The following is a 16,530-nucleotide window of genomic DNA, read 5'->3' on the forward strand; positions in this document are numbered from 1 at the left end:
AGTGCTTGCACTGCTGCCTCACAATAAGAAGGTCCTGGGTTCTTGGGCGCTATAGAAACTGTGTTCTGGTTGGTTATCTCCCGATTAGGGGCCTTTCTGTGTGGAGTTTGCATGTTCTCCCCATGCTCACATGGGGTTTCCTCCATATAACATCTGGCCAACTGTTGGCATCGACGGGGGGTGGGGTCTTACGTCCGGGTGCCCTGCACGAGCACACTCGGCTATGTGGATGGGTGCTTGGGGCTCATGGCCAAGTGGGGCGTCTGGTCGGCTGTGGTGGGGCGGGTCTCACTGTTTTGCAGGGCACAGGAGGGCATGTGGTCCTGCCGGCTCGCCTGCGGGGAGGGCAGTTCGGGGAGGGTGTCTGTCTGTTGGCACGGGGCCTGGGTCTGGTCCTGCAGTCCATGCCTGGCGCCTGCGGCCCAGGTTCTGTGCCTGCGACAGTGTCTTGTGCCTGCTCATGGGGGTGGGTTGTATGTGTGCGCCTCAGGAGTGCGGGGTCTCCTTGCGCTCCCTGGGACTGGGTTATGCTCCTCGGGGCCAGAGGTGGGGGTTGCTCGGCGGGCTTGCGGATTCTCTGGGGGCCGGGGGGTCTTCTGTGGCTGCAGGGCAGGGTGCTCGGGCTTTCCTGCCTGCGGTGGTGGGGTGTCTGTATGGCTGCGGGACTCTGGGGTGGCTTTGGGGCCTTTTCCGCTGCTTGGAGGCGCCATGACATAACACGGACCTTATACACTAGAACCAATTAGGCTAAGTCCTGTACACTCACCAGTGGACACACACACACACACACACACACACACACACATGCACGCGGTCTCATCACAGCCGCGCACACACACTGCTAACACCTGCTTTGAACACAACCCAACACCCTTCTGGTTACACCTCTCCTTTTCTTCCTCATTTACTGCCATGACTTTGACAGGAAGAGGCCACGTGCCGAATTGCTGTTCCAGTTTTCCTGGACTTAATTAACTCTGTTTTTTTTCGATACATCTAGTCCTCCGATGTTTGTTTTTCTGTGTACATTTTGTTGTTTGTTTCTATGCTTGTGTTTTTCCATGTACATGGAATGAATGTTTAATTGTCTCACCTGTGGTGAATCTCCCCCTCTTGGAGTAGTGATCAGTTGTTTATAGACCCAAACATGGTAAAATAGTTCTCCAAAGAGGGGGATTGGTGGTGGTTCTATATAACAAAAAACTGTGCTCTTGTCATCCTACAGGTCGTCCACAGGACAGAGTTATTGCAGCAGTTCTTGATGATTTAAGAATTAATAATGAGTTGCATTGCAGGTTGCAACTTGAACTCCACTGGCAGACTAACTCTGTATTAGATGCAATGGCATCCAAATACTCTGTTGTATGCCCAGCATGCTGACAGCATAGGTTAAAAAAAAAATAATAATAATAATGAAAGGACCATTAATATCATTTATATGTGGGGGAAAAAAAAGCGGTTAGGACCCCACAAAAGACATGCAGAAAGATCGACGTCTGACCAGCGATGGATATTTGGGGTTGCCGGGCGCATCGCTGTATACTGCCCACTGATCCTGGCTGCCCCCCAGAGGAAGGACAAGCCAGGATGGGTTGAAAGCAGAGAACAAGTTTCACCGGCCACCATTTGTAGCATGTGTGTGTGTGTGTGTGTGTGGCGGTTGCCGTTGCCACATGGGTGCATGTCTTGTGCTTTGTGATGAATAATAAAGAATGTTCTTCTCTTAACTGTCTAAATCAGACTTTGGTGAAATACCGAGGTCAGGTTTGCAAGTTATTGTCAGATGCGCTTCAGTGTTAATGTTTGGTTAACTGCAGCCTACCACAGTGGTGTGGAATCTCAGTAGATGACCACATGCTACTATGACACTGAACCAGAAATTGAGGTCCATGTTCCACGTTTGTGACAAAACCTTAACACTAGCCCCCGATGCTTTGACCTTGCACCTAGCTTTCGACATTGGCCTGCTCTCAAGGACTCACATTGAATGCCCCGAGCAAGAGTAGGGTGGGCTCCAGCCCCACAGAGAAGATCAGCCGAAGGATGGTGGACGCTATGAGGGCTCGGATGCCGTGGGGCTGAGGTAAGACGATGACGATAGCTAAGGACACCAGCATGGCTGTCCACAGCAGGGCCGACAAGTGGGGCTCCAGGATACCTGAGTACCGGGAAGTACAAGAGAAAAAGACAGTACACCTAAAAATAAGAAGCCTAGTATGCAGAAGATCTACAATATGTCTATGAAGGTCTATGTATATATATATATATATATATATATATATATATATATGTATGTATGATCTATATCTTCAATTATCAAGATGCTGTAATGTTATGTACCTGTGTATTGATATTGAAATCCCCCACAGTTCATTGTTGTTATTTCTATATGCACTTTATTATCCAGTCACAATCCTGTTTCTCTGTCTTCATTGATGCTATTGTCCCAGTAGTCAGGGCAGTAAAGTCGTGTTTCAGTGGTAAAGAGGTGTTGCATTTCAGGGCATCACATTGTTAACAGAAAAATTAGGACGATATACCTTTTAGTATATGCTATATATTTGACCAATTTCCCCTCCTGTGATACGTCAAAGTTCGCACTGATGATACAAAACTGTCCTAGAACTTCACCCATGTTGATATGAATTACAAATCATTTTACATCATTTCAAGTGTGACATATAAACCATTTCAGCGCAGTGAAGCAATATCATGAGTTTAACTTGTGCCAACTTGATAAGTACCGGCCCCATGTCAAGGTTACAGAGTTCAATTCTCTGCCTTTCTCTGTGGGTACGCACCTGTGTGTGAGTCTGGAATTGGGCCAGTTAGTGTTTTCTCTGCTGTGGGACACCATGGACGAGACTTTGATCGCCTCATCGCTCTTCTTATCCCTCCCTGCCTCTCCGTGGGTAGTGATCATATGACCAGTACACGTTACATAACCCCAGCTGGCTAAAAATACTCTTGGCTCTGGCTGAAATCACCAGGAATGATTTCTAACAGCTTTCCATAAAGTCGGCGGATCAAAAGGCCTGTTTGGTCTCTTGGGTTTGGCTGAAAAGCCAGATATGGCAACACCAATTTTTCAAGATTATTTGCCTCACATAATTCCAATGCTTTAACTCCATCACAATAACACAATGTTAAATTAGCCATAAGACCAAAGGCCTAACTTATATGAAAGTCTTATGGTCGACTACACAGCCATCAGTTCTTTATACTTTTGTGATTAATTTGTGTGCAGCGGCAGACAGCGCACACACTGACCTAGTTGTACCGTCTACTGCTATTGTTTGCATGGTCACATTCCAGCAGGTCTTCACTCTGAAACGCAGCTGGTTGAGGCCAACAACCCAGACCCGCAAACACCGCGCTCTGGGGAGCAATCTGTCTGGCTGGGACCTGTCCGGTAGCCCTAGCCTCAGCGGCATACCGCCTGGAATCCTGTTGGATATCTGCACATCCGGGCTGATTGCCTGGCAAGATTCCCAGCAGCGGCGAAACCATCACAGGGGAATAATGTGAAGAGGTGCAGCCACGTGAATGAGCAATGCACCTTGTAGAATAATGTTTAAGCTGATTTTATGGGTGAATTTGCACCATTATGCTTGCACAGTTTGCCACGAGAGAAACATTTATAAATGCTAAATAAACATCTCATTGGCCAACTTTCCTGAAGTGCCTGACGCACTGCGGTTAAAAGTTCACACCCAGCGCTGGTTCGTCTCAGGTTTACAGGCGGCAGGATTAAACATTAAACAACAAACGTCTGCGCTCAGGCAGGCAAACCAAGATTGATTTGCGAGTGTATTTATGTGTGCGTGTGTGTGTGTGTGTGTGTGTGTGTGTGTGTGTGTGTGTGTGTGTGTGTGTGTGTGTGTGTGTGTGTGTGTGTGTGTGTAGTCAATTCTGTATAGATTTTTTGATTGGTTTCATATTTACATAATAAATGGCCTACATCACATTCTGGAATATACCGCTAATCTCTCCTGAAACTGCTGCTGACCAAATAAACTTTTATTTTTAGCAACGACTGCCTTTTTTAAATTTTTTTATTTTTTCGGTACCCCATGAAGCTCCAAGGAAGTTCACACAAAAGGAACTGAACCGCTTGACCCGAGACAGAACAATTGAAAGTTTATGCCAGTCACAATGTGTGTCTTCACTTTGTGACTCTGCCCGGGGGAAACAATGGAAGCTTTAACGGTCTTGGCTTTGACCGTCACCACAAATAATGGCCTCAAGGAGAACTGAGACAGCTGAAAAAACAAAAGAAATAAAATGAAACTTTATGTAAAGTCGGTGCATTAACAGGGAATTTTGAAAAACATCCCTCACATGGCAGAAATGGTATCACTCGCTCCTGCCTTTTTTTTGTTGCGGGGGGGAGGGGGGGGCTTCTTTAACATCCAATGAACCATGAGAGTCATACCGCTGAGGCAATCTGTGCCGTCTTGTGACCTATCATCAGCAGGATTTACTCTAACCCAAAGCTGTAAATCTTGGCGCATATTACGGGACCTGAGTGACCCCCAGGAGTTAGGGTCACACTGAATCACAAGATGGAGGTTAGGACTGGAAGAGAAAAGACAAATTCTACAGAGAAGGCTTTGTTGCCTCAGGTTGGGGTCTCATCTTTTCTTTTCACCAGGGTTAAACGTATCTGAGGTAATTTATTTAGACTTAAAGCAAGGGGTTTTGATTGTATACTATTTTATGCCATGCTGTTTTTTTCATTTTTTAGGAATTTAAACTGCAGTTGAACTTTCTTATGGTAAACTTCATTTTTACAGGCTTTTCCTAAGAACAGTGTAGAACACACCGGGTCTGGAGACTTAAGGGACGGGGCACCGGAGATTATGTAAGTGCTGGGAGCGAGTCACGTAAGTGCCTTTGTATCACGGCTCTTGTTATCAGGCGAGTGTCCCCTTTCATGTTTTCCTCCAAACACTGCAGTCAAGCAGCGCAACAGTGTTCTGTTTCCAGGTCTTACGAGGTCACGGAAGCCCCAACACACACACACAAACACACAAACAGCTAATTAGTTTGATCACAAAGACAGATAACTTATAGCTATGGCTGCCGTAACGCTTGGAGAGACATATCAATAAGCCGGTCAGGACGCGAATCTCATTCGTGAATCCCCGAATGCAAAATCCGAACCAGTCCACCGTGGATTGGGTGCAGCCCTGCACCTTCTTCCACCCAAAACGCCGACAAAGGAAACAAATGCCATTACTGTTACGGTCAGACTCCCTGAGCTCTTCATAAGGGGTTGAGTGTTAGGGTTCAGTTCAGACCGCTGTCTTAAGAGTTCTCCTTTCAGGAAGGAGAAGGAGGAGGGGTAAAAAAAAAAAAAAAAAAAAGCACCCGGTGTTTTTGTGCCTTGCGTGTGTGTGGACGGTGTCACACTTCAACCACAAGGTAACATTCCACTCGCTGCTTAGTCACTGAGTAAGCAGCACAACCCCCCCTCTTTTTTGTCCTTCTTCCAATCTGCTGCAGGAGAGAACTACCAACAAAAGTAAAGCTGTGCAGTCGGGCTTTGGGCCAAGTAATCACCAGAGGAAAATAAGCAGAAGTTTGTCAACTGACTGGAACAGCAAGGGTGAAATCACAAGACTCATGGGGGGGGGGGGGTAGGCAGCTTAGCAGCAGTGACCCACATTTCAGCTCTTATTATGCTTTCCTGAGTGTTGAGCTCACATACAGTAATGTACAGTAATGCTACGCCCCCCCCCCCCCCCCTCACGTGCACTTCCTACCACTGTTTTTGGTCTTAAAAGTCCCTGTTTGTGCCACACACTCCCATTTCCTGTTTTGCAACTGTCACACTCACAGTCTTAACCACAGGGCACATAGAGAGAGAGAGGGAGGTGTGTGTGTGAGGGGGACTGAGAAAAAAGGAGAGAGAAAGAAAGAAGGAAAGAGATAAACCATCACTGGCCACTTGACCTGAACATTGACCAAATAATATAATTTAAGACAGATAGATAGATAGATAGATAGATAGATAGACAGACAGACAGACAGACAGACAGACAGACAGACAGACAGACAGACAGACAGACAGACAGACAGACACTGCAGACAGACCGACCGACCGACCGACCGACCGACAGATAGATAGATGATAGATAGATAGACAGACAAACAGACAGATACTGCAGACAGACCGACCGACCGACAGACCGATAGATAGATAGATGACAGACAGACAGACAGACAGACAGACAGATAGACAGATAGATAGATAGATAGATACATAGATACATAGATAGATACTGTACATAGATAGATAGATTGATAGATGGATAGATGATAGATGGATAGGAGCATACTGTACATACTAGATACATGGATAGATGGATAGATAGATAGACAAAGCAAGAGTTGAGGTGTCCTCACCTCTGCGGACCCCCTCCAGAGGGTAGAAGAAAGCCACCAGCAGGTTCATGAGCACAGCCAGGTTGAAGGAGATGCTGCTCCAGAAGGACATGTTCCTGGAGCACCAGTATAGGATTGGCTGAGCTGGAGAGAGAGAGGGAGGGATGGAGAGAGCAAGAGAGAGAGAGACAACGGCGGGGTCACTCTACTACCACAACAACAATATGGAGGGGAACCTTGGGCCTTCAATGTCCAACACGATTCCTCCTGCCGCAGAGCGCCAAAGCATGGCGGCCAAGAGTTCTTCACTGGAAAGGGAAGTAGAGTCATTTGAGGAAAAAAATTAAAAGATAAAGATCTTCACCTACTTGAGGACACAAAGCCAACACACGACATCCCTTAATGAGTTAACCTCTCAGTCACTGAGCGAAGGCCTCCACACAAATGTGCAACTTTCATGAAATAGGTCAAATGTTGATTATCAGCCTTGTGTGTCATCAGAGTGTGTGAGTTGAGACCAGTTGCTGTTGTACTGTGTGATTAGCTGAAAGACAACTACCATGGAGGAAAGACTTTGTCCGGCGCTGCCGAAAGACGGACAAAATCATCTGTGGAGGCCTTCAGAGGTGAACTAATTGCTTCACGTCAATATAATACACATACACTGATACACAGCTCACATTGAGACTGGTCAGGAGATCATTGTCATGACGGATGCTATTTTGGGGCCCATTTGTTTTTTTGTTTTGTTTTGTTTAAAAAAAAAAAAGCAGAACTACAGCTTCAGCCACAAAGGTCGCCGCATTCATGGCAACACTTTCAAGCCTCTCCTGCTGTGCCGAGTGACTCAGCTATGAGCGAGACCTTAATAGACACTTCCAAAAAGAGAAATAACAATGAAGTACTGTATGCCGGAGCACCCAGAGACATCCACGTCGGCTGTCAGTTGGTATGTAAACTCAGACCCTGAGGTGGAGCGAGCAGCCTTCCAGCCCACCTTGACGGTTTGCCGACCTCTGACCGTGAAGGCTGTTCTTTCTTGTTTTCCAAAATGGACGGTAGTTTTTGGCACAGCTGACAAGTTGTTCAAGGGGTTATGAACCATTCAAAGTTCAAAGTTCAAAAGAAGAGAGGGTCTTTGCCTAATTGTCGAAAAAACATTCCTCTCCGTTTCAGACGAACAGGACTGATCACAAGCTATCTAACGCTATTTTTGCTCATAATTAATGTATTCCTGTTATCCTTTTCTGAGAATAGCTCCAGGTCACTATCGTTCCCCCAACAGCTGATTTGCGTGAAGTTCAGTCAAGAAGAACTTTTCTATTAGTCGTTTATTTGGGTGCGGGGGGGGGGTTCATATTTCTGAGAAAACTCAAGTCAAAATTACTCTAGTTATGACGGTTGGATCAGTGCCAAAACACACTCAATTGTAACACATCACGTTGCGTTGGAATGTGCGTGTCTGCTATTTGAACTTCTTCTTGGGCGTGACACCAGACCGCCCCGTCAACTCCGACATTCTTTGGTTTCTCCAGCAGGGTAGCGCTATGGACAAAGGCAGGGAGGATTACCCCCTTTAAAGCCAGAAGGGGGGGTGGGTGGGTGTCTCAGAGCAGCGCACAGCTGCTCTATCTGCACCGCTCTCCGTCCAGACAAAGCATGGCCTTGGTAGTCGGCACCGTCATCATGTTGATCAGCATGTGGTCTGCTCGGGGGGGCACGCCTATTGTGTTCCATTATGCCTATTGTGTGGGGTAAAACGTAAAGGCCCCCAGCATAAAAAAAAAAGAAAAAAATGGATCCCTCAAGTTCATCACTTCATCACGTAAATTAAGTGAAGTGACACATATTAGTGAGACGCTACGACACTCGCATATTACTGGTTTCATGCCATTCCAACTTTGAGACATAATTAATCTGATACAACATGCATCTTATTCATCTCATGCTATAGACATACTCAGGCCCGTGCAGAGATGTTAAGAAGGGCAGGTGCTCAAAAAAAAGAAAAAAAAGAAAAGGCACAACCCCTAACCCTAACCCAGCCCCGGTTCTAGCCATTTTACCTCTCAATCTGGGGCAATCTGTGTTCCCCCCCGTTATGCACGTGTTATGTTTCCCCTTCCCACTGTTTTAATTTGTATTATTTGGAGGCAGGAGGAAAATAGGCAGGTGCAGGTGCTGGGGCACCCTACACCCCCCCCCCCCACACACACACACACACACACACACACACACACACACACACATGCCTGTTCTTACTTACATATACGTACATGAATATCTTGTTCATCCAGGTTTACACACCCCCTTCTGCCATCCCTCCAAGGTTCAGGGTGTCAGAGTGTACAGCAAGTGTGTCAAAAACTCTTTTAAGACAGTTTTCCCTTATTCTTTCCCACTAAACACCAACAAAAGTAATTCAGCCCACATCAATTGGTATTTAGTCCAATATGGCCGAAAATGAGCACGTGGGGTGTGGGGGTGGGGGTGGGGTTCCTGGGTGGGCCTTGGCTGGGGATCGCCAGGAGAAGGGCGTGTAAATCCGGGCCAATACTGTACGAGGATAAGAAAGGTTGAAGGAATTGGGACGCACATGGGACGGTGTTTGCGTTACCGGTGGCCTCTTGAGTACCTCGCAGCTTCTTCTGCCAATTCATCTCATTGAAGAGGTCCTCCGAGCGCAGGAAGAAGTCGTTGATCTTGCTGCCCTGCTCGTCGCGCTCGGTGGTGTAGTAGACGCGGAGCTTGGACTCCTGCGTGAGGAACTCGCAGATGTTGGGCACGGGGAAAACGATCTGCTCCATGGTGCGATCCAGCCGCACAATCTGGACAAAGCGCAACAGTCGCGGGTTTCAGCAAGGGTTCATGCCTCTGGTGTTTACAGACCAGGGAGAATGTTCTCTCCCTCGATACGGGTCATACCAGTGTTCCCCAACCTCTTTTCTTCCATGGCACACTTTTCACAATGAAATAATCCCAACGCACATCACTATCCTGTTAACCTACTAATACTGTAGATAGCGATGGAATACTCGCAAACGTTTCATTTGTAGAGAACAAATCTTTTAAATGACTAGTGAGTCACTCCGGTAAAAGAGTAGGCGAGCGAGTGAATCTTTGACCCCACAAACTGAAAATAATTGACTAAATTAAAGTCCAAGGCAAACAAGGTCTAGGTATTTGGCATACTTCATATTGAATGTGATAGGTTTACAGTGAGCACCTGCGATGGAGTTTGATTTGAAACTCAGAGCCAACCGACTCTTTTGACTCTCGTTCAGAAAAAAACGCCCTCGCTCACCATGCGTTCCGCCAACTAATATGAACGAACAAAGAGTCAAACAACTATTTTTTTCACCAACTGACTCGTAAAGAATCGAATCTCAAAAACAAGTCGAACTTTTCTTCACTAGAAAAAGTCCTCGCGCTCAGCCAGACTTGTTCTGCTGAAGTCGCTATACTGACTGGAACTGATGAATGAAATGAAGTAGTGCAGTCTTGCAATTTTGGTCTTGCATCACAGGAGCTAATTTCAATTTTTTTTCTTGTTTTTAGGAAGTGGAATTTAAAAATGTTCACAGAACACCTAGCGAGCAAGTACGATAGCCGTTTGTAAAGTAATGAGTGGCAATATATGAACTAATATCCAGATAAGGAACATAGAGTTAAGTTCTATGAAACCTCCACTTAGCTTTAAATACCTTGATGACAGTTTTGGCATGTAATATACAGCCTTCCTCTGGGGAGGTCACTGGTACTTCTATTTAACACCCTCTAGTCTATGTACACAAAGGGCATATTGGAATACCCTGTGAAGACTAGACAAACCTGTTTATACTGAGAGTTCTGACAGTTTCCTGGTATTACGATTAAAGCTACCATAACCTAACAAAAGGCGGGGACGCCAAAGAACTGAAAGCAATTTAGGCATTAAAGTGTCACCTGATGGCATTCTTTCTCTGGCAGGAGTGCATGCTATGGGACGTGCAAACACCCCTGCCATTCGGAGAGAAGCGTGAAAGACTCGGGAGCAGGCCGGGGACTGAGTACCACAATGCAATACTCCCAACAGGGAAGTGATAAAATACACGACCGGTTAATGGCTGCAATGACCCCCAACACACACACACACACACACACGCACACGCACACGCACACACACACACACACACACACACACACACACAAATAAATTGGTACACTGAGACCAGGGAACTGTCTGAAGCACTTCCAAAAGCTCAGGGGGCATGAGCCCCAGTCCAGGGGCCCGAACAGACTGACCTCAATCTGCGCAGTGTGCTTGGCGTAGAATTCGAGGGCCTCGTCACCCTCTCCGTAGGTGCCCCCCGACTTCAGCATGGCCTGGAGCTCCTTGTTGTGGCGGGCTAACTGAAATACACAACCAGCCAATCAGAAGCTCCTGATACTTTCATCAACCGCGAGCATGAAGTATCAGTAGGATCGGCATGAGCACACCTACAAGCACCTACAAATATTATAGAGTTGGGTCGAGGCTTTTCAAAAATGCACGGCTCATTTACCCGCGAGGCTGCACGGCCCCTAAGCATCGGACACTGGAGCCTTACATAACCATAATTGCTGTTAAGCCAGATAGTTTGCAGAGCCGCCCTGCTACACAGCAGAGCGGGGGTAAAAAGAGGGAGGGAGAGAGAGAGAGAGGTCTCTGACATAACACATTGCCTATATGAGATACGTTGGAAATACCACAGACCTAAAAAGAGAACCCACTGTGCACATTGTGGGCGCTTGCTTACTTGATGTGCCAGGATGTAGATGTTGTGGCCGACGTTCCGCGGGGAGGCGGAGTGCTCCTCCTCCCCGTCCTCTCCGTCCTCCGGCGCCTCCACCTCTATCTCGCCCTGCATATAGGCCTTCTTGATCACCTCCACCTGGAAGCATACACCACCACTAGGTCAGCTAAGCGCTCAACCCAACGTCACTGTGGCGTTTTTTTTTTTTGCGATGTCCATGCAGATCCACACCAGCTCTTTGGGCCTCATGTTGTAGAGTATCCTCTCTGCGTTTTCGCTGTCGTGGCGACTTTCCATAATGGCCAGGAGGAGCTTGGAGGCGTTATTCTAAGAGGTGAGACAGGGGAGAGTACAATCTTTTTAGACTTTTTAAACATAAACAATGGGGCAAATGAACGTTCTCAGTATTGCCAGAACATCCGCCTGAAGCAGATATGACATGCCGTATATTTTCTATCCATTACTTGTTTGCCATCGCCCTCATGACCAAACCAAAGTGGTGGGTGTTGGAGGGACTTCTCTGGTGGGTCGTCGCTACTGCTGTATCCAATGAGAGACTAGCTAGCTTGTTGGACTTACCACACGGTTAAAACTATACTTAATTTTGTCCACTTTATAGAGTGAATCTAATGAGCCTCATACAGAGCAGTTCAATATGAATGTGTGTATCCTTGCACCTCTATTGGCCACTGACAGTATTACAAGCTGTAAAACCTCACTTTGAGCTCCAGCACCAGGTCCATCCTCTTCTTGCCCAGAGGATTGATGTCGTTGAGGATGAGGGCAATGATGATGTCAATGCCGTTGCACTCGTGTGTGGCAATGCAGTTCTGAGGACGGTGGGCGGACGGGAAGAAAAATCAAAGTGATCGTTAAGAGAAGAATAAACTGATGGATGAGGAGCACGTTATAGCAAAGCTGCTTCATTTTCCATTTGCTCACATTTCAAATGAGTGTAGAATGTCAGTTTACACAGCTTAATAAACTACGTAGAATTACATGTGAAATAGATAGAAATAACTAATTCGCTATTTTACAATAAATATTTGTAATTCAGTAACACATCATGAGTACCAATTCATTAATATTATTATTATAATAATGAATCATTAATTATTAGTTTTGATCATTCTATTAATATGTTCATATCACGATTACGATGAAATCATAATTTCTGGTGTGCCACAGGGCAAATAGACAGCTCAGATATTAAAGTGGCACCGCGGTTGTTGTATGCCAGTCACTTTTCAGCTGGAAAAGTGCCAAGGAGAAAAATAATACTTAAAAATCGGAACAAAAACAGTAGGGTTCCAGCCCAAACCATAATAAAAATAATAATAACAAAAACAACTTTAATGCATTTATTAAAATAAATATTGCATTCTAAGTTACAACACAACTGTTGCTAATTCAACATTAATTGATAAATTGTTAGTCTTGGGCACAGATAATTCTAAAATATAAGAATAGCCTATTTTCTGTTATGACTTGCGCACTAAGCCAGTGTAGCCAGCTCAGTTGAGGGAGCTTCACACTCTCCATCAACTACCAGACCTCGCTATCGGAGGCCAATCGAGGTTAATCCACTCGGGACAGAACAAACACGGGCATGGGGCGTGCCCGGGGCAGGCTGAGGTTACGCACACTGCAGAGCTCCTCTGTTTCTGTAACATTTCTGCAACCTCACCAGAGCCACAGGCTGGTAAGTACAGTAAGCACGCGAAGACCCAATTGGCCGACTGACCAATTCCACCACGTTCACTATAATGTTAACTGTGCATTCTATTGAGAGACATGCAGACATTGTTCTTGTGTGTGTGTGCATGTGTATGTGTGTGTCTATCACCTGGTTCTCGTGGCAGGGCCCCTGGCAGTACTCAGTCAGACTCTCAACAGTCTGGTTGATGAGTCCCACGTTCTTCTCGTTGATGTAGAGACCCAGGAGGCCCAGGCCCCCCGTTGTGCTGCCGCAGATACAGTCCAGGAACTGGAGGGTCTCGCACACCAGGTTGTAGTTGTTCTTGTTGTTCTGATTGCGCAGGAAATTCTGCAAAAGGCGAGCCGAGAGATTAATATAAAGATATGGAACTACAAAATCAAGGAGCCGTAAGAAGTGTTTTTAAATAATTACTTTCCTTCTCGAAAGACAGTGAAGGAAATTCTAATCTATATAGGAAACTCACTTCAAGAGAGGTCTATTCACTTAAGTAATTATGTTTGTGCTTTGAATGGGGAGTCATCTATAGCACATAACACATCACTATTTATATCTATTTTGTTCGTTTTTTTACATTTCATATTTAAATGCCCCAATACCTTGACAACAAAAACACAATGTTAAATGTTGAATTAACTATAAACATCGTATTTCAACATTACAATACATCTACACCATAATAATAATAATTTCTTGCCAATAATAATAATAATAATAATAATAATAATAATAATAATAATAAATAAATAAATAAATAATTTGATGAACTATAATTAATAATAATTTAATTAATAATAATTAACTATATAATTTTTAAATATAGATAGATAGATAGATAGATAGATAGATAGATAGATAGATAGATAGATAGATAGATAGATAGATAGATAGATAGATAGATAGATAGATGGATAGATTCTATTCAATTTATTTTAGCCACACCCTTTACAGATACTACATAACAAATTGGATGATGATGTCATAAAGCTCCCCGCTCCACCACCGCAGCCGGCTCCACCACCCTGCAGGCCGGACCCCTAACAATAATAATAATAATGCCTCCGGTGATGTTCTGGGTCTCCACATACATAGAAGTGGTTATCCCCGCTCTGCAGCGAGCAAGTAAATCAATACGACCCACCGACGCCGGGTTAGGTCCGGCGTGCCTCAGGTCCGGCGTGCCAACGGGATTCATGGAACCGGTCAGCTGTGTTTTAATGAGGCCGTGGCCCCGGCAGCCAGGCATAAACAGATTTACTGTAAGGGGGAAGTGCACCGTCTGGGCCGTCTGTCTGGCCGAAAACACTAATCACCCCCCTCATAGTGAAACCAGACCCAAGACATGCCATTTATGGAAACAGTTGCATCACAGCTGTTCTACAAAAACTGGCGATTTCCAACACAGTTTCACTTCCGTATAACAACAAGCCTGGTGATGGAAATTTGCCACGTGTGTCTGGAAATGCCATCGCGCCATCAAGTGAAGCAGGGGTGGTTTGTGAAGGGTGAAAGTTGTGTGGTTTATAGTGTAGACCAGTGTGAGCTGGGGGGGACGAGAGTTGTGAATGGAATTCTCCCAAAATCATTTCATTCTGTCAACATATTTATTTTGGTGGAATGCAACGCTTAAATCATTATCTACATCTATCTCCATCTTTAATGTAGTCCTCTAATTTAGCCCACTCTTTTGCCGGTGTGACTCCTGACTCGGTGTGACTCTTTGTTTGCTAGGAATGAATCGTTTGTGAGTTTTGCATCACTCACTATTAGTAGGCCATGAAAATGAGCACAGTTCTACATGTTTGTAGAACTGTGGGAACACTAGTGGAAACAAACCGATTGACAAACAATAACAATGAGAATTGTTGGTGTTGGTGGCTGACCTGCAGCTCCCTGTTGTGGTTCTCGCAGAGCAGCTGCATGAGGCGCAGGATGGGCTGCATGATGGTGATGATCACACTCATCTCGCCCTCCTCCTGGCCCTTGTCGGCCACTGGGACGACCCCGCCTTCGACGGCCGCTTGCTGCTCCTCAGCCTCGGCCTCACGGCGGTACGTGGTGAAGGCCTTCTTGGTGGCGACGGAGGCCTCCACCAGCTGCTCCTTCACTTCCTCTGTTACCACCGTCACTGCCGGAACGTCTTTGACTAGCGGTAGGAAAAAATATGAAACAAAAAGACGACAGAACATCAGAATGTATGAAATGACTTTTTCTTTATTAGACCAGTGTTTTTGTCACACTAGTGTCCAGCTAGAGCTGCCAGGTGTGTGAGGAAAATGTTTCAAATTTCACTTCCAATAAATAAATTCATCGAATCCATCAGGTCCAGCCAGAATATCAGCTCCTTGTTCATCAGAACGAGCTAATGTTTCAAACTAAAGTTCGGCACTATTAGTACTAATGGTAAGATTCGACTCTTTCGAGAGATTGGGTAACATGACTTTTTCTTTATTCCTGCTTTTAAAGGTCCCGTAACATTCCCCCGGCGCTTTACATCATTCTACAATGTGCGCTAAACATTTTAGAATGTTTTATTTTCATCTCAATGTTTTATGACCCGCCCCCGCAAAAAAAAGGGGTTATGCAAATGACGTGTCGAAAACTATTGCCTGAAATCCAGAATCCAATCCAATCTCACACATGGGGGCCAATATCAGACCGGCTCGTTTTGCACCGTGGGAGGAGAATGACACGTTAAGGCAGATTTCACATTAATTCCAGTCCTACCTAGAGACACCTTCACACAGCAATTCATTTGGGAGCTTTAAGTCCGAAAAGGTCATGCCCACCTCACCCCACCTTAAATTTTTTGCCCCACCCCTTAACCTTCCTTGCCTCACACCCTTAACCTCTCGCTCCGCCCCTTAACCTTTCTTGCTCAGGCCCTTAACATTGATTGCCCCGCCCACCCGCCCCAACCTTTCTTGCGGGCCGCTGCATCTTTGTCGTTTGGCTCCTCGTCCTTCTTCTTGCTGCCAAGGTCGCTGGTGTTGACCGTGACCGTGGCCTTGATCTCCTGCTGGGCCAGCTTCATGCGCTCGTAGAACACCTTGAAGAACTTCTCAGACTTGTTGTCGCCCGTCAGGCGATGGAAGAATGACCGCTGGCAAAAAAAAAGAAAAAAGACAACACAAGCGGAGGAATAATGTAACACAAAATGAAATGTCCACGTTTCATTTTGATTACAATTTCAGTGAGCAGGCGATTGCAGTCTGTGGAAATTCAGGAAGTTCAATATGTCTTCTTGTATCAGAAATACAAGTGAAAGAACCACCTGTCATGTGACATCAATATGATATAATATGATGATAATAGATGATATACAGTACATATAAAGAAGGACACAGCTATGTGTTTAGCTGTGGAACTGTAGTGTTCTCGTTTACGAGTTTGCAGGTTCTCACAGTCGCCAGTGCCGCTGAGCTGTGTGAGAGCGAGTACCTCCCCTTGTGATGGAGTTACATAACTTTTCCTTTTTGTTGAGAGTGAAACAACCTGGAGGGCCTTGACTGCTGCGCTCACCTGCTTTTACACCATGAGCTCTCTCTGCCTCCCAGGCACAGAAATGACTCCCTACAACACAATCTAAACACACACACACACACACACACACACACACACACACACACACACACACACACACACACA

At 45.6% G+C, this 16,530-nt stretch overlaps 1 protein-coding gene across 1 annotated transcript in view; it reads right to left on the minus strand.

Moving 5' to 3' along the window:
- itpr1b (inositol 1,4,5-trisphosphate receptor, type 1b) overlaps window positions 1–16,530 on the minus strand; it is a gene marked incomplete at its 5' end in the record, with an annotated part of 94,949 nt that overhangs the window by 10,400 nt on the left and 68,019 nt on the right. Inside the window, 10 exons of the mRNA XM_080000045.1 lie at window positions 1,983–2,158; window positions 6,412–6,534; window positions 9,026–9,218; window positions 10,675–10,782; window positions 11,169–11,303; window positions 11,397–11,492; window positions 11,885–11,995; window positions 13,012–13,212; window positions 14,766–15,028; window positions 15,802–15,985. Of these exons, the coding sequence (XP_079856171.1) occupies window positions 1,983–2,158; window positions 6,412–6,534; window positions 9,026–9,218; window positions 10,675–10,782; window positions 11,169–11,303; window positions 11,397–11,492; window positions 11,885–11,995; window positions 13,012–13,212; window positions 14,766–15,028; window positions 15,802–15,985 (1,590 nt within the window). The remainder of the gene's footprint in view (window positions 1–1,982; window positions 2,159–6,411; window positions 6,535–9,025; window positions 9,219–10,674; window positions 10,783–11,168; window positions 11,304–11,396; window positions 11,493–11,884; window positions 11,996–13,011; window positions 13,213–14,765; window positions 15,029–15,801; window positions 15,986–16,530) is intronic.

Source organism: Zeus faber (assembly GCF_960531495.2).
Source record: "Zeus faber genome assembly, chromosome: 5".
NCBI classification, from domain to species: Eukaryota; Metazoa; Chordata; class Actinopteri; order Zeiformes; family Zeidae; genus Zeus; species Zeus faber.